The 18,257-nt window shown below is 40.1% G+C and overlaps 1 protein-coding gene across 1 annotated transcript in view; it reads left to right on the top strand.

Moving 5' to 3' along the window:
* Positions 1-10,161, top strand: part of LOC138642774 (desmocollin-2-like) — a 33,270-nt gene extending 23,109 nt beyond the window's left edge. The window contains exons 12-16 of the mRNA XM_069731243.1: positions 882-1,109; positions 1,459-1,692; positions 3,652-3,773; positions 5,058-5,318; positions 5,624-10,161. Coding sequence (XP_069587344.1) covers positions 882-1,109; positions 1,459-1,692; positions 3,652-3,773; positions 5,058-5,318; positions 5,624-5,824 — 1,046 coding nt within the window. The 3' untranslated portion in view covers positions 5,825-10,161. The remainder of the gene's footprint in view (positions 1-881; positions 1,110-1,458; positions 1,693-3,651; positions 3,774-5,057; positions 5,319-5,623) is intronic.
* Positions 10,162-18,257: the final 8,096 nt, after the last annotated feature.

Genomic DNA, 18,257 nt, shown 5'->3' with positions numbered 1-18,257 from the left:
TGCAGCGTCGCTGTTTGGTCGCTGGAGAGCTGTCACACAGACCGCTCTCCAGCGACCAACGATGCCGGTAACCAGGGTAAACATCGGGTAACTAAGCGCAGGGCCGCGCTTAGTAACCCGATGGTTACCATCCTAAAAGTAAAAAAACAAACAGTACATACTTACCTACCGCTGTCTGTCCCCGGCGCTCTGCTTGTCTGCACTCCTCCTGTACTGTCTGTGTGAGTACAGCGGCCGGAAAGCAGAGCGGTGACGTCACCGCTCTGCTTTCCGGCTGACCGACGCTCACAGTCAGTGCAGGAGGAGTGCAGAGCACAGCGCCGGGGGACAGTCAGCGGTAGGTAAGTATGTACTGTTTGTTTTTTTTACTTTTAGGATGGTAACCAGGGTAAATATCGGGTTACTAAGCGCGGCCCTGCGCTTATTTACCCGATGTTTACCCTGGTTACCAGTGAAGACATCGCTGGATCGGTGTCACACACGCCGATCCAGCGATGTCCGCGGGAGATCCAGCGACGAAATAAAGTTCTGGACTTTCTTCAGCGACCAACGATCTCCCAGCAGGGGCCTGATCGTTGGTCGCTGTCACACATAACGATTTCATTAACGATATCGTTGCTACGTCACAAAATGCAACGATATCGTTAACAATATCGTTATGTGTGAAGGTACCTTAAAAGGTAGAACCGAGGCAGATGTTTAGCCAAAGAGAGGCATTTTTCTATTGAAAGACCGCAGGTGGAAATCTTGAAAATTGCTGTGAATTTTCTTTAAAAAATGTTATACCTTTCATTTTTACATAAGGGGTTAAATGAGTGTGGTTAAACAAGAGTGCAACTTAGTTCTACGTATTTTTTACTTTTATTTTTCCTTACAACTAGGTGGAAAATCTGGAACCTGCACATTAGTAATGACAATTGAAGACGTGAATGACAACTTTCCTGTTGTACCAAGAAGTGAATATACTATTTGCCAACTTGGCAGAACCTATGCAGAGATTGAAGCAACTGATGATGACAGTGTGCCCCATGGCAATCCCTACGTTTTTGCCTTGGATAGCAGCAGAGATGCAACTGTCACAAAGAACTGGCGCATTGCTACTCAGGATGGTATGTACGGTGTCGCTGGATGTGCCTTATGCCATTGGCAACGTGTTTATGGATACAAAGTTTAATATTCCCATAATACTGAATATTTCCACTATGGATAATTTTTTTTCTTAATAGCGTGTGGCCAAATTAATTTAGACTTGCCCATTTCATAGGTGGTGTTTTATATGCAAATGTATCAAAACCATGCCCCTGAGTAATTTATAGCTGTCCTAAATTATTGGTAGACTACTTCAGTGTTAATTGGTTTGTAAGACTTTATTTATGAACCCAAAAGCGCAATTTATGCCCTATACATAAAAACTGGTAACAAATTACATTAGCCCACATTTGTATCTCTTTTCTGTAGGAAATTCTGCACGTATAGAAGAAATCGGCAGCCTTCCACTTGGAACTTACGTAGTTCCAATGAAAATAGTTGACAAGCAAGGTTATGGCATTACACAGGAAATCGTTGTTCGAAAGTGCGATTGCTTTGATAGTCTCACTTGCACCAACCGAGCGGCTGATAAAAATACTTCTCTTGGAGGTCTGGCTATTCTCGTCATGGTCCTGTCAGCACTGCTGTTCGCGTTACTTCTTTGTAAGTTAATTTTTATTTGTGTTCTTGTTTATTCAGTTGTCTGTGGAATAAAGACATTCCAGAAAGTAAAAAAATGTTTGTCTTAAACACCAAGCAGTTGCTTTAATTTTTTCCAATCTTCGAACAGCCATGCGTTTTTATAAACTGTGTTTGCGGGTTTTCTTTTTCTGCTTGGCTATTTAAATCCAAATACCGTATATACTCGAGTATAAGCCGACCCGAATATAAGCCAACCCCCCCTAATTTTGCCACAAAAAAATGGGAAAACTTATTGACTCGAGTATAAGCCTAGGGTGGAAATGCAGCATTTACCGGTGAATTTCAAAAATAAAAATAGATCATTATTGCCCCATAGCTGTGCCACATAGTGCTCTGCACCGTTCATATTTCCCCATAGCTGTGCCATATAGTGCTCTGCACCGTTCATATTGCCCCATAGCTGTGCCATATAGTGCTCTGCACCGTTCATATTGCCCCATATCTGCCCCATATAGTGCTCCGCACTGTTCATATTGCCCCATATCTGCCCCATATAGTGCTCTGCACTGTTCATATTGCCCCATATCTGCCCCATATAGTGCTCTGCACCGTTCATATTGCCCCATATCTGCCCCATATAGTGCTCCGCACTGTTCATATTGCCCCATATCTGCCCCATATAGTGTTCTGCACCGTTCTTATTGCTCCATATCTGCCCCATATAGTGCTCTGCACCGTTCTTATTGCTCCATATCTGCCCCATATAGTGCTCTGCACCGTTCATACTGCCCCATAGATGCTCAGTATAAATCTGTGCCGCTGCAATAAAAAAAAAAAAAGCCATACTCACCTCTCTTGATTGCAGCTCCGGGCGTCCGGTCCCGGCGTCTCTGCACGCTGACTGATCAGGCAGAGGGAGGCGCGCACACTATATGCGTCATCGCGCCCTCTGACCTGCACAGTCAGAGCGCAGAGACACCGGGAAGATGGAGCGGCACCCGGCGGCTGGAACGCGGACAGGTGAATATAACATGCTTACCTAGTCCCAGCGATCCTGGCCCACGGTGTTCTGTGCTGCAGCTTCTTTCTCTATCAGCGGTCACCGTTACCGCTGATTAGAGAAATGAATAGGCGGCTCCACCCCTATGGGAGGTGGAGCCGCCTATTCATTTCTCTAATGAGCGGTAACGGTGACCGCTGAAGAGGGGAAGAAGCTGCAGCACAGAAGACCGTGGGACGGCAGGGACAGCGCGAGGATCGCTGGGACTAGGTAAGTATACCTCAGCGCCCTCACCCCCTCACCCGCCGACCCCACCGCTACTGTGACTCGAGTATAAGCCGAGAGGGGCACTTTCAGCCTAAAAATTTGGGCTGAAAATCTCGGCTTATACTCGAGTATATACGGTAGTTTTTTTGTTTTTTTTTTTTTAAAATGAAAAACACAATTTTTATTTTTTTCATTCTGGTTAACCTCAATCAGTGTTCCTTTGATGGTTTTTGAATTCCTAGTAATGTTGCACCAGTTATAGGCAACCAATTATAGACCTGGTGGTTTACTCTGGTGACTGCCGCGGTAACCTGTCTGTATATCGTGATCATGTTGTGGGGGTCCCTGTGACCACACAAATGAAGCATCCTCCTCTATGCATGTTCTACACCTTACATGCTTTGGCTGCTGTTGATTGTGTCCCCGTAATTAAAGTTCGTGGGGTCAGAATTATCTCAGATTGCGTACAGTTAGGTTAGAAACCAATCCAGTTTGCGGCAGGAATCTTGTGATTTCATTGGTCATTACAGACGGGAGCATTATGGCTGAAATATCCAGCACAGTGATGATCTGAAAGGATTGTATTCATAGTTATTATTAATTGAAACGTTCAACTATGGTCACAGCCAGAGCATAGTGACAGCTTGGCCATATGATATGACTTTGTGGGTGGGGTATCATATAAATATTAATCATGTGTCTACGTCCTATAGGTTTGTTAACGGCCTGCCTGTGCGGATCTGGAGCAGGTATAGCTAAAGGGGGCTTCATTGATGATGGACCACAGCAAAATTTACTTATCAACAACACTGAAGCACCTGGAGCAGATGTTATGGTGAGTGTATGGGATTTTTTTTTTTTCCTCCTGTAACTGTTTTATTTTTGTCCACATAGCTATGCAGGACTTGTTTCTAGCAAGGAGAAATGTAGGTGTGAATAGAATCATTAATTTTACTATACAGTATAAACTGCTGTAAAAATAGTAAAAATGTAATTTAGGGTAGAATGGTTTTGTTTTTACGATGGTCACTTTGCTGTACAATTAACCTGGTAAATTTGTTCTATGGGTTAGTATAATTGTGGTGATAACAAAATAAAATGTTCTTTATTTTTTAATTTATTAGTAGTTTTTGTGTGTGGGATGAGCCATAGTTTTTATTGATAATATTTTAAGGTCCATAGAACTTTCTTTTCCTGTTCCATATTTTTTTTTTTTTTGCTTCGACATTCACCATATGTGATCAGTATTATATCAGTTCAGATAACTGTTGCTATATCACATATGCTAATTCTTTTAAAACTTTTTTAATTACTTGAACCTGTGATCGCTTTATATAATTGACATTCTCCTATGGCATACCTGGGAACCTTTTATGGATCTCAGATTGCCATGACAACACCATCGGCACCCGCCAAATAGTGGAGCATCTCCTCTATTTCAAACCACTTAAAGGGACACTGTCACCTGAATTTGGAGGGAACAATCTTCAGCCATGGAGGCGGGGTTTTTGTGTTTTTGATTCACCCTTTCCTTACCTGCTGGCTGCATGCTGGCTGCAATATTGGATTGAAGTTCATTCTCTGTCCTCCATAGTACACGCCTGCACAAGGTGCAATCTTGCCTTGCGCAGGCGTGTACTATGGAGGACAGAGAATCCAATATTGCAGCCAGCATGCAGCCAGCGGGTAAGGAAAGGGTGAATCAAAAACACAAAAACCCCGCCTCCATGGCTGAAGATTGTTCCCTCCAAATTCAGGTGACAGTGTCCCTTTAAGTGGTTTGAAATAGAGGAGATGCTTCGCTATTTGGCGAGTGCCGATGGTGTTGTATGGTGACAGTGTCCCTTTAAATGCTACTTTCAAGATTGGCAACAGCATCTAAGGGGTTTAGTTGCTGAAATTGGAGCCATTTCTGAAAGTATCAGTTTCTGTGGTGCTAGTTGCATGACATTGATGCCACCCTCGCTATAATAGAGCGGGGCACGGTGGATATCAGCAAAAGTTAAACGTAATCGCACCCTTCTGTTTAAAAATATTGGATGGACAAAGGCCTGTTTAAGATTGGTTACTTTCTAAGTTTCAGCACTATCGACTATTAAGTGATCTCACTATCTTACAGGAAAGCAATTATAAAGTTCCTGTGATCATGGTAAATCCGGATATTGTCGGAAATGCTCCACCCAGTGGACATGAAGGTGGACAAAATGTTTCCCAAATGGGACAACACCTAACGCAGACCATAAAACAAACCAATCTGCATTCAGACTCCACTGGTGGTAGACTAACATACCAGTCTCTTAGAGATGGACATCACATGATGGATGGAAGCAGACACAATTACGGAGAGTGGCACAGTTTTGTGAACACTCATCTTGGAGATGTAAGTACTTTCATGTGATGCTTTGTCGGAGATATGTTTCCATTGTAGCTGAATTTGATGAATTACTAAAGGATAGGTTAAGTTTGTTATCATAGATGTCCAACTATTGCATACATAATTAAAAACTGCATATTCCCTCGTGCATAAAAAAAGACTTTAAAAAGTGTCGGCCACCCATAGCAAATACATTTCTTTTTGAGCAGAAATCAAAGTGAGTGAGGATTATAGCCTGCAAAAGTATCATCATTTTAGGAATATTGTTGCCTTTATACATATATTACATATTGTTTATTTTCCATTGGCAGAAACTATACATGTGCGGACAGGATGAAGACCATCAACGTGGCGAGGATTATGTTGTGCCGTACAACTATGAGGGAAAAGGATCTGTGGCTGGATCTGTAGGCTGCTGCAGCGAACTTCGAGGCGAGGACGACAAACTGGACTTTTTAAACCAATTAGAGCCTAAATTCAGGACACTAGCAGAAGTCTGTGCAAAGAAATAAATGAGCTTTTTGTCTACAAGTAGAAATCCTTTACAAAATTTTGCCTAGGTCTAAATTCTTACAACATTTTAAAGCTAAATCCAATTAAAAAAAATTGCAATTCAGTCAGTTGTATAAGGAATGTCTTCTGAAGCAATTGCGTTTTAACACAAATTTGAAACATTGCCCTCGGTATAAAAATTAGAGTAGAAATAAATTTTTAAAGCAAAATATTGTATATTGAGCGGTTTTGTATTAAGAGTTTTGGATATAACCTTTGACAGTTCTCACGATGGATGATATGTGTCTGTATATTGCGTTTTCTATGTGTAGTGTTTTTTTTTTTTTTTTTTTTTTTATTCTGAAGCCAAATTACTTTTAATGTTCGTCATACATTATACACTATTTATCGGATTGGTCTAACACTGAATGCAATTTGGCACAAATTTCCAACACTTTTTCTATGGCTTGTGTAGCTTTTTACTATCAGTTACCACTTACACCTTTTACCTTCGAGCAGGAGGAGTAGGGTTTTCCAGCTTGCATAACACTAATCAAAATTGGACTCTTCCTTCTCAAGACACTGCACCTTATCAATTTTTTAAGAAATTAGTGAAATTTAGAAAAAGTATCTTCACCTGAAATGTTTAAAAAATTCTTAGTGAATATGTACACTAATACATATGTACACACTTTTTTTTTTTTTTTTTTTAAACGTGTATTTATTTGTGTAACTGAGGACTAGTCTTCTATTGGATATATTAAAAAAATAAAAAAATAAATATGCACCCATCATTGGGCCGTAAACTAAAAATAGAGTTTGTCAGAGGTGTAGCTTGAATCTCATTGACTCCAATGCAAAATCCATGCCTCACCACTATTACACACTTATAGTGCTGGTTCCTTGGTGTTTTGGGTAAAGGGACTATTTTGGGCTCCCTTAATGAAGCACTCCTGGCAAAAATTGTCTTCCCTAGTGGCTCCTAAATGTGTCTGTAATGTAGTGTAGGTGCATTTAACTACCGTACTTGCAACTGCCGGTTTCCAGCATTGCTCTTCTGGATCACGTATCCTCAAATCCGACTGGGTGGCACATACACAAGTTTGTGTGGACTAAAAGTTGTTTTCACAATGCAAGTCCATGAACCCTAATTCTGACGCTTCATAAGCTTACATTGGTGGAAGTGGCATCGCCCCACACTAGCCCCTGTGTGACCCAGAAAAGATGAGCGATCACGTAATCCCGAAGACTACCGGTGCGATGCTGCAAAAACAGGGAAGATGGTGATTATGTTACAGACACATTTAGATTGGATTCGGGTGGTCAAAAGGAATCTGTCACCAGGTTTTTGCTGTGTTCTCCGAGGGCAGGATGATTTAGTGGCCGAGACCCGGGTTCCAGCGATGTGGATGCAAACTGTGATTTTGACAAAAATCACAGTTTTCTTTGCAGACTTAGCGGTGTTCTGAATACAGCTTTTGTATACCCCAGCCCACACCACTGATTGCCAGCTTTCTGTGTACACTGTACATTGACAGAAATCTGCTAATCGATAATTTGGTTGTGATGACATAGAGCAGCAGGACTACGTGGCGTGAGACCCCTAGTTCTTTAGTGAGAATCCACAGATTTGTATTGCAACACACCACCTGGTAAAGGACTGATCCTTGGAATCGGGCTCCGAGACCCTACATCATTCACTCTCAGATTATATGGCTGAACACTGTTGACGGATTCACTTTAAAATGTTTGTTGTGAGCACTTCAAGCCGCAAGGCCTTAGTATGATCGCAACCTCAGCACCCAATAATTGTGCCTTCACTTTCAGTTGTCTGTTGTACTTGGTGGGCATGTGATGCCGTGCGATACTATAAGTTACAGCAACGGAGCGTAACTGTAACACTCATTCTCTGCTGTCCAAATATGTCATTGATCTATTGTGTTTTTCCTCCAATGTAAATTGCACTGGTATTATTTAAATTGTTAACTTGCAAAGTATATCTTAAGCATACAACATCTGTGGAATTTAAGAATTATTGCAGAAGTGATGTCTTTTCCCAAGAAAACTGTTGCAAATTTTTGTGCAAAAACTAGTTGAACAAAAATTTGAAGATCTGCTTTTTTTTTTTTTTTTGCTATTGCCAGCTCTGACTACTTTTTAAGAGTGGAGGGATATGGTCTATTTGAGCCCAACCAATTCATTATTATTTACAACAAAAATTTAATATAAATTACAACTGAGCCTAATTCATTAAGCAGTGGTCTTTTCTACATCTTACTCTAGAAAGCATACGAGACAGCAGTCTTGATGAATTGGCCCTTTTGTGCATTGCACTAACTGAAACGGGAGGAAAGTGTACAGTGTTGTTCTTTTTTATGCTTTTTTCTTTTTTGTTGCTTTCAAAGTTTTACTTTTGTAGATGAAAAGAAATGAAAATCATCACTTCCAATACAAAATGTACAGTGTTAAAATATTTTTGTAAGAATATGCTTTTTAATAACAATTTCTAGTCCAATATAGATAGCCTTCTTAAAAAAAAATACTGCATAATGTGTAAGAATTGGCTTTTATACTATTAGTACTTTAACTTTTATTTACCTACAACCAGAATGGCCTTTAATCGCTGAACGACAAAAATATATATTCTGTTATGTGCCTGAGTTTCACATCTGTTACTGATCACTAATAAGCCAACAAACCTCAAGAAATATAATTGTATCCATTCTAGCTAAATACATCAGCAAGGTCACATTTTTTATTTTATCCTGCTACAATGTATCAATGAAAATGTCATTTATCCACCACAGTGGATTGCTTAGAAGCAAGATTGCATTCAGTCTCTAGATGCAAACAAGAAAAATGTAATTCACCTGCAGTAAGCCTAGATCTTGAAATTGAGGTTGATTTTAAAGGGATTTTCGAGGACTATTTTATTATAATTTTTTTTTGGGGGGGGGATAAGAAGTTATAGCTCAGGTAGTTCTAAACATCTCCTCTTTTGACTGGGAACTGGTGGTTGAGTGATCTCTGACCGCTCCTGCCGGCAATTCAGCTGCTTCACGTTAACAGACCAGCTCTTCCTCTTCTGGGCTGCTCTGTCGCGGGGGGCGACTGACACCATCATGCTGATTGACAGCCAGTTCCCCACTGTTACGCAGCAGGGAGTCATCTATCAATCAGCATTCACGCCATGTCAAGAGTGGAGCGGAAGAGATGTAGCAGCTCTGTCACCGTGACATCACCGGAAGCTGCAGATATCCGCAACAGGCAGGCAGATAGCAATTACCTGCCTGTAAGTTCTTAGGCCCATAAGAAAAAAAATTAAATAGTCCCAGATAACCTCTTTTTTTAACCTTTATTTAGATCAGTGTTTCCCAAGATTCAGTCCTCGTGGACTCCAAGAGATGTTATCAGGATTTCTTAATATTGCACAGAAGAAGGTGAGCGATGATGCTGCAATTTCTTTTGCCTTGATAATTCCATCACCTGTTCGATACTATGGAAATCCTGAAAACGTAATCTATGGTGGGGCCGTGAGGACAGGAGTTTAGGAAACACTGATTTTTAAATGAAGCCTTTTTGAATTTCGTATATGTATAAATTATTTAAGATTGGGCTAAATCATAGACTTTACCATATAAAACCCATTATCATTGGTTGTTCCCAATGCCAGGCAGCAGGACAAGCTACCATTGTTTCACATACTAGTGGATGGAGAGGCAGCAACGTGCATGCTTTTCTAGCAGTTCGCAAAGTCTACTACGTAGCCAACTTTCTGAGCTGGAATGACTTATTGCTAGATTAAAGGCTTCTGCTTTTTTCTTTTAAGTTTTTATATATTGTAAATAGTATTTCACCCACAACAGAAAATTGCCCATAGTAGACACAGTGTCGTAATTATAATTCATTTTTTCTTGCAGAGATTTTCTTTTTAAGCTGTAAAGACCATTTTTTGACAAAGTGACAGCTGGAAGTAAAACCATATATTGCTAATCGTTTGAAATGATATGTTATCAGAAACTGATTAATGGTCAAATTGTAGGCCTATATGGCTTCACTTCCTGTCGCTACTTATTGGGGCTATCATGACTAAGCTCCCCAGAAATTGGAAATATCTCTGTGAATGAAAAAAAATTTAATATAAGTACCAGACTTTTGATGCCACTTATCTTCCAGGTTTACTAATTATATTACGTATAATATGATGCAATTTTAAATGGAATCAAATTGTTTGGAGATAATGTTTTTTTTATTTTTTTATGGAATGTTAAAAATGTCTGAAATTTTAAACGGTTCATAAAAATATTGGCATGTCACACATTTGTGCAGTATTTTTAAATAAAAGCTAAATGATACACTTGTCTTTGTTCATGCCTCTTCTTCTAGCCCATGAGATTCATCAAAATGTATGCTAGAAAAAGCAGAACAGAAATGTACTCCTGTCCCCGATACTTTCTTATAGTGGCGCACACGCCTTTTAATGAATTTGTTTTATTCTCCAGCACTCCTTTCATCAAGACTGACACACACCACTCCAGTCTGATTGAAGCAGGGCCTCAATGATTGTATTGTCATTAGGCACTTTGCAACTGGAGAGCAAGTTCCTAAGCCTGTTTTACAAAAAACAAAAATGTTGAAATGTTGCGATTCTGACAGTTCTGGAAGATTTACTTTCCATTACGACCACCGATCAATAAGAAAACTAAAGTCTTATCGATGCTCTTTTAACCCCTTCACGACCATGGACGTATCTAGAACGTCCTACTTGGAAATGATGTCCCGACCTTGGATGTACTGGGTACGTCTTGGTGAATTTTGTGAGCACGTGCACAATTAATCACAGTTTACTGTATTGTTAGAGACTTGTGATTGTAATATCTGATCAGGCCAGTAGAGGGCAGAGGCCGGAGTTGGAGCATGGGAGTTTTTGGCGATTGGTGGGTGGTTGGGAGGAATCTAAAGAGTGCAGATGGAAGTGAAGCTGCGGATCCTTGGAGAAATTATGTATAGTGCGATGCGCCCCTGGGCCTGTTGGTGACCCTGGGACTCATTGTTCGACTTGACATGAGTCGACTATGAGGACAGCCAAGTACTAAGGGAAGCACTGTGTTGGAGAGATCTGCATACCCTAAGAGCTTCACGGTGGTGTCTGTGATTATTTGGGATTCAGCTACGCAAGGATCCTTCTACTTGAGTTTCAGGACGTACCGGTACCATCTTGCATCTGAATATATATATACACTTAAATAAATAGCCTTAAAAAGGGTCCAGTTAGGATAAAAAGCTTCATTTGTAAGAGACACTTCGAAAACTGTGCCGAGTAGGCGATGACTAAAGTATTGGCAAAATACTGTTATTGATTTATTCATAGAAAGGGTTAAACGCATTGTATTTTCCGCTAGTATAATTGTTAATTCTGTTAAAGTGTACACTTAGTCTGTGTGTATGGAAAGAAATTGCTGTCATTTTATTTGTTACGGATACACTGTTTACCTACCATCCTTTCCTTTATAAACTGGTTAGTAAATATTCATATTCTCTAATCTGTTCGTGTCTCCTAATTGTTGCTGTACCCCCCTCCCCTTCATTCTGTGGCCGTCGTTTGTCCATGTTTCAGTGAACACCGTAAAAAATGGCGGGTGGGTGAATAATTTTTTTTTTTTTATCATACCACAAAACAAAAACTGGAATAAAAGGTGAATGAAAATAAAAATGGTATAGCTGAAAACGTCACCTTGTCCCACAAAAAAGAAGCTGCCCAACAGCTCCATCAGTAGAAAAATAAGTTGTAGCCCTCAGAATAAAGCAATGCAAATATAATTATTTTTTTTCTATAAAATTGTTTTTTATTGTATAACAGCGCCATAAAATAGTAAACTATATAAATATGGTATTGCTATAATCATACTTATTTGAAAACGAAAGCTGCCTTATCAGTTTTACCACATGCAGAATGGCATAAAAAAAAAATCCTGAATTGCAGGTTTTTGTTCATTCTGCCTTCCAAAAATTTGAATAGGAAACGATAAAAAAAAACTGTGCCTGAAAATGATGTCAATAAAAACATTAACTCGTCCCTCAAAAATAAGCCGTCACGTGACTGTTGGAAGAAATATGGAAATATTATGGCTGTCAAAATATGGCGATGCAAAAACTTGTCTTTTGCCATAAACATTTTTTTAATGTGACGGCAGCCAAACGCACACAAAAAAAAAAAGTGATTCATAGTAACATAGTTAGTAAGGCCGAAAAAGACATTTGTCCATCCAGTTCAGCCTATATTCCATCATAATAAATCCCCAGATCTACGTCCTTCTACAGAACCTAATAATTGTATGATACAATATTGTATGAGGTTTAACAATGATAAATGTAAGGTTATACACATGGGAAGAAGGAATCAATATCACCATTACACACTGAATGGGAAACCACTGGGTAAATCTGACAGGGAGAAGGACTTGGGGATCCTAGTTAATGATAAACTTACCTAGAGCAGCCAGTGCCAGGCAGCAGCTGCCAAGGCAAACAGGATCATGGGGTGCATTAAAAGAGGTCTGGATACACATGATGAGAGCATTATACTGCCTCTGTACAAATCCCTAGTTAGACAGCACATGGAGTACTGTGTCCAGTTTTGGGCACCGGTGCCCAGGAAGGATATAATGGAACTAGAGAGAGTACAAAGGAGGGCAACAAAATTAATAAAGGGGATGGGAGAACTACAATACCCAGATAGATTAGCGAAATTAGGATTATTTAGTCTAGAAAAAAGACGACTGAGGGGCGATCTAATAACCATGTATAAGTATATAAGGGGACAATACAAATATCTCGCTGAGGATCTGTTTATACCAAGGAAGGTGACGGGCACAAGGGGGCATTCTTTGCGTCTGGAGGAGAGAAGGTTTTTCCACCAACATAGAAGAGGATTCTTTACTGTTAGGGCAGTGAGAATCTGGAATTGCTTGCCTGAGGAGGTGGTGATGGCGAACTCAGTCGAGGGGTTCAAGAGAGGCCTGGATGTCTTCCTGGAGCAGAACAATATTGTATCATACAATTATTAGGTTCTGTAGAAGGACGTAGATCTGGGGATTTATTATGATGGAATATAGGCTGAACTGGATGGACAAATGTCTTCTTTCGGCTTTACTAACTATGTTACTATGTTACTATGTTCTGCTCCAGGAAGACATCCATGCCTCTCTTGAACCCCTCGACTGAGTTCGCCATCACCACCTCCTCAGGCAAGCAATTCCAGACTCTCACTGCCCTAACAGTAAAGAATCCTCTTCTATGTTGGTGGAAAAACCTTCTCTCCTCCAGACGCAAAGAATGCCCCCTTGTGTCCGTCACCTTCCTTGGTATAAACAGATCCTCAGCGAGATATTTGTATTGTCCCCTTATATACTGTTACATGGTTATTAGATCGCCCCTCAGTCGTCTTTTTTCTAGACTAAATAATCCTAATTTTGCTACTCTCTGGGTATTGTAGTTCCCCATCCCCTTTATTAATTCTGTTGCCCTCCTATGTACTCGCTCTAGTTAAATTATATCTTTCCTGAGCACCGGTGCCCAAAACTGTACACAGTACTCCATGTGCGGTCTAACTAGGGATTTGTACAGAGGCAGTATAATGCTCTAATCATATAAATCTGATATCGCTGTAATCGCACCAACCTGAATAATTAAGTCATCTAATCACTTATACCGGATGAGGAATGGCATAAAAAATGAATGACACCAGTTCTTCATCTGCTGTAGATTTTACATATATGCAATAATTAAGGGTGTACGTCTGAAATGTGTCTGCGATTACTCTGGAGTTTTTTATGGATTTGCAATAAATAAGGATTTTTATGAGGATCCATTTTCTAAATTTTGTTGGAAAAATTTGTTTCAAAAGTTGTGCAGATGTGAAATAGACGTGTGGTAAACATTTATTAACTATTATGTGTGACATAACTCTCTGGCTTAAGGACATAAAACTTAAAGTTTGAAATTGTGATATTTTCACCAAATTTCTCCATTATCATGAAGTAGATTGTCTAGAAAAATTCTCATCAGTGGGATCCTTTGAAGCGTTTCAGATATATAACCACCTAAAGTAACCGTGATCAGAATTGTAAAATTTGGCTTGGTAATCAAGGTGAAAACAAGCTTTGGGGTTAATCCCTTTACAAGGTCCAATGAAAAAGGTATTTGGGCAAATGATTGATTGGCCCCCCCTTACAGTTTGCACATTTTTCGCAGTACTACCACTGTTTACATTGTGAGAGATCCTGCTGACCACAAAGACTTTTTTGGCTATATTATAAATGCAATTAGCCAACAAATATAAGTTTTCTCAAAGGGCTCATTCACCCTTTTTTTTCCACATTTGAAAAAAACGGATCAATTACTTTGATCAGTGTTTGGTCTGAGTGCCATCAGTTTTACTTGTACATGGAGGAAAAATATTTTTTCCCCATTTTGTCAGTTCTTGAAAACTGGACCACACTTTGACTGCAGTATTTAGTCCAAATGTGCACAGCGCCAAAAAATATCCAGTACGAATGTGATCTGTTAAAACCACACACAGTTCTTGTATGAGAAAAATGGACGTGAATGAGCCCAAAAGCTGATCATTGTCTAGTTTAATGATTTGATCCAAGCATTCTATCCTACGATCTTTTGGTTTATCTTGAAAAAGTAATTAAGTTCCTTATATTCACAGTAATCTGCAATTAGTCTGTGCTGACCGTGATCACACAGAATATGATCTGTGTAATCTCAGGATTCCTCCAGCTATAAATTGCTGACCATAGCAGAGTTAGGGTAAGTTCACACAGGGCGTTTTTGCAATTTTTTTGCAGCAAAATCTGATCTTCTTGGCAGGAAAGAAGCTGTGTCAAAAACGCAGGTTTAGGTGCATTTTAGTTGCGTATTTGGTGCGTTTTTTTTTCTTTGTCCATGCTAATGTCCTTGAATTTTCAGCAGCAAAAACGCAGCAAATAATGATTTTTGCTGCGTTTTTTTTCAACATCCATTTAAGTCAATGGGTGAAAAACGCTGAAAAAACGCTGAACGTGACATGCTCCATATCCAAAAAACGCAGCAAAGCACAAAATACTGATCACACAAAAAACCAATGTGTGTGCACGAGATTTCTGAAATCTCATAGGCTTTGCTGGTACTGTAAATTGGCATAAAAATGCAGCAAAAACACCCTGTGTAAACTTACCCTTCCCGTCTTGTATAATAGAATCTTCTGCCACATACCGTAAATATACATAATTCATTGTATGCCTATAACTTTGCAATCCTGTAATACACTGCTATTCAATACAATTTGTTAAAAGTGCAGTCAACCATTGACTCCACATTGGGAAATTATTACTGATAAAGTTGTGACCATTGTCTCGTGTATGGGCTTCTACACTATATGCACAATAATTATATACAGGGTAGGCCATTTATATGGAAGCACCAGGGTTTGCCATTTATATGGATACACCTAAATAAAATGGGAATGGTTGGTGATATCAACTTCTTGTTTGTGGCACATTAGTATGGGAGGGGGAAAACTTTTCAAGATGGGTATTGACCATGGTGGCCATTTTTAAGTTGGCCATTTTGGATGCAACTTTAAAAATGGCCCACTCAGGTGCATCCATATAAATGGCCCATCGTGTACACTGCTTCAGCATTTCATTTATGCCTACATACCATATTACTATGCATTGAGTCCAGCAATGAAAGTGCAGCGCTTAGACTATCACAAGACGTTGGTATAATCACTATACAGTCTGTTCCCCTGTCACTCCTTTCTAGGTTTTAAGAGTCTGGATGCAAGGTGATGGCAGATGGACATGTAGACAAGAAGGAGGAGCAATTCTCTTCAGTGTGTTTGTATACTTGGGGTGGGTAGAGAGCAATTTTGTTTGCCTTGCAAGACTGGGGTCCTCACTCCTGTCTAATTTTGACCCATAAACAATAAACACCAAGTGCCTGAATTCAGTGAAGAAAATAACTTTTTATATTTCTTCCCCAGCAAAGTTTGCAGTCTGCGTTCACACATCCATTGTACTCGTCTGTGTGTCCAATCCTTAGGTCATCTGCTTACAATGTAATGAGTTCATATGAGTTTATGCCAACGGGGCGCAGCTCCGCAAGTCTAGGTAGCTATGTTCCCATGCTTTCCATTCATTCCCTACTTTTTACAGGCAGGAGCACAGCTGCATTAGCAGAGCTTCTGCTTGTAAAATTATTTAACCCCTTCTGATGTATTTACATTGTGGGACATGACTGTAATTCCGGAGAGGTATGGGATATTGTTGCTTTTATTTTAACTTTGCTTCAGGTGACAAGGGTCTTCAGTTGGATTGAGCGTTTAATAAACTATTACAACACCATGTGTCTTTATTTCATTAAAATACTTTTTTCCTAATGTGTGTGTTTTTTTTAACCCTTTATGAACATAGGATTAATAATGGATAGGTGTCTTATTGACACCTCTCCATTATTAACCAGGCTTAATGTCACCTTACAATAGCAAGGTGATATTAACCCTTTATTACCCCATATCCCACTGCTACTCGGGGGTGGGAAGAGAGAGGCTAAGTGCCAGAATAGGCGCATCTTACAGATGTGCCTTTTCTGGGGTGGCTGGGGCAGATGTTTTTAGCCTGGGGGGTCCTATAACCATGGTCCCTCTCTAGTCTATTAATATCTGCCCTCAGTCACTGGCTTTCCCACTCTGGTGGAGAAAATTGTGCGGGAGCCTACGCCAGATTTTTCCGTTATTTAACCCTTTATTTTAACAGCTAGAGACCCCAAATTTTGCACACATACACTTCTAACATTACTAGTGAGGAATATGTAAAAAATAAGGGTTATGAAATGGTTTACTGTATGTAAATGTCGGGTTTGGGAAGGAGATGGCAAAAGCCGGCAATTGAATTACCGGCTTTTCTGCTATCTAGCGCTATATGAAATATAAACATATATATATATATATATATATATATATATATATATATGTTTCTCACTGATTATATATATATATATATATATTGCACGTATACTATGTGTACACATTAATTTTATCTGTCCTATTCTAACCTGTCAGTGTGATTTTACTGTACACCGCGCTGAATTGCCGGCTTTTCTATAGAACACCGGTGCGTATTTCTCGCAAGTCACACTGATGGTCCATGTGTAATCCGTTTTTTTCTCGCACCCATAGACTTGCATTGGCGATTCTCGGCCGAGATATGCTGACAAACGCAGCATGCTGCGATTTCACTTGGATCCTGAATACAGCCGAGAAAACAACGGATAATAGGAGCTGCCCATAGGTTAATATTGGGCCGAGTGCTATGCGATTTTTTTTATCGCATTGCACTCACCCGCATTACGGTCTAGTGTGACTCCAGCCTTAGCTGTCCTGACGTCAAATCCTCAGCGGGCTCTGGAACATGTGTGTAGTGGGGTAGTAAGGGTCCCCTAACAGTACTCCGGATGCAGCCCTACAAGAGCTTTCTCCATAGATGTCTTTCAGACTAAGGAAACACCCAGGCGTTCCACAGCAACTACCAAGCAGAAGCCCAATAGATGCCCCATATTCTCGGCCAGACTCCCAGAGGGATATATAAAAAAGCTATGTGAAGGCTGCATATCCGAACTGCTCAAAGCGGAGCAGTCCTCTCTATTGGATAGTATAAAGTCCATGATTCGAGAGGAGGTGCAAACTACGGTCGCAGCATTCGTACCACCACAATCTCCACAGGCTAAGAGGCCCAGGTGGGATCTGGAACAGAGCTCAGAGGAAGGAGAGGTGTCGGGCTACTCTGACCTGGATTCGGTTGAATGGTCCTCGGCAGTTCTTCCGAAAGAAAGGAAGAGATATCTATTTTCTTCCGATAACGCGGACATACTCCTGCAAGCAGTCAGGAATACAATGAAGATAGAGGACACTACAGAGCCGTTAACAACCCAGGACGAAATGTTCGGCAGGTTGAGAGCTCGTAGGAATAGAGTATTCCCAGTTAACAAACACATAGCGGCTATGATATTAGAAGAATGGGAGGAAACGGGGAAAAAAACTTATAGTCCCAAGAGACTTTAGATACTGCCTTCCCTTCGATCCAGAGGAGACCAAGGTATGGGAAACCATTCCAAAAATTGACATACCCTTGGCTAGGGTTTCTAAAAAAACAGCAATCCCCTCATCCGACCTTAAAGATTCGATGGATAAAAGATCAGAAGACCTCCTCAAGAAAGCCTGGGAATCATCGGCAACCTTTGAAGGTGAAGATAGCAGCCACCTCGATAGCCAGATCAATGAGCTTATGGGTTGACGAGCTAGAAGATCACATTAAGAACAAAGCTCCCAGAGAAGAGATTCTAAAGTTGCTACCTCTATTGAAGATGGTGACTGAATTTATGGCAGATGCTTCAGCTGAATCAGTC

This window comes from Ranitomeya imitator, chromosome 6 (assembly GCF_032444005.1).
Source record: "Ranitomeya imitator isolate aRanImi1 chromosome 6, aRanImi1.pri, whole genome shotgun sequence".
NCBI classification, from domain to species: domain Eukaryota; kingdom Metazoa; phylum Chordata; class Amphibia; order Anura; family Dendrobatidae; genus Ranitomeya; species Ranitomeya imitator.
Note: the sequence above shows the minus strand (reverse complement) of the source record. Positions and strands in the feature narration are given on the sequence as shown.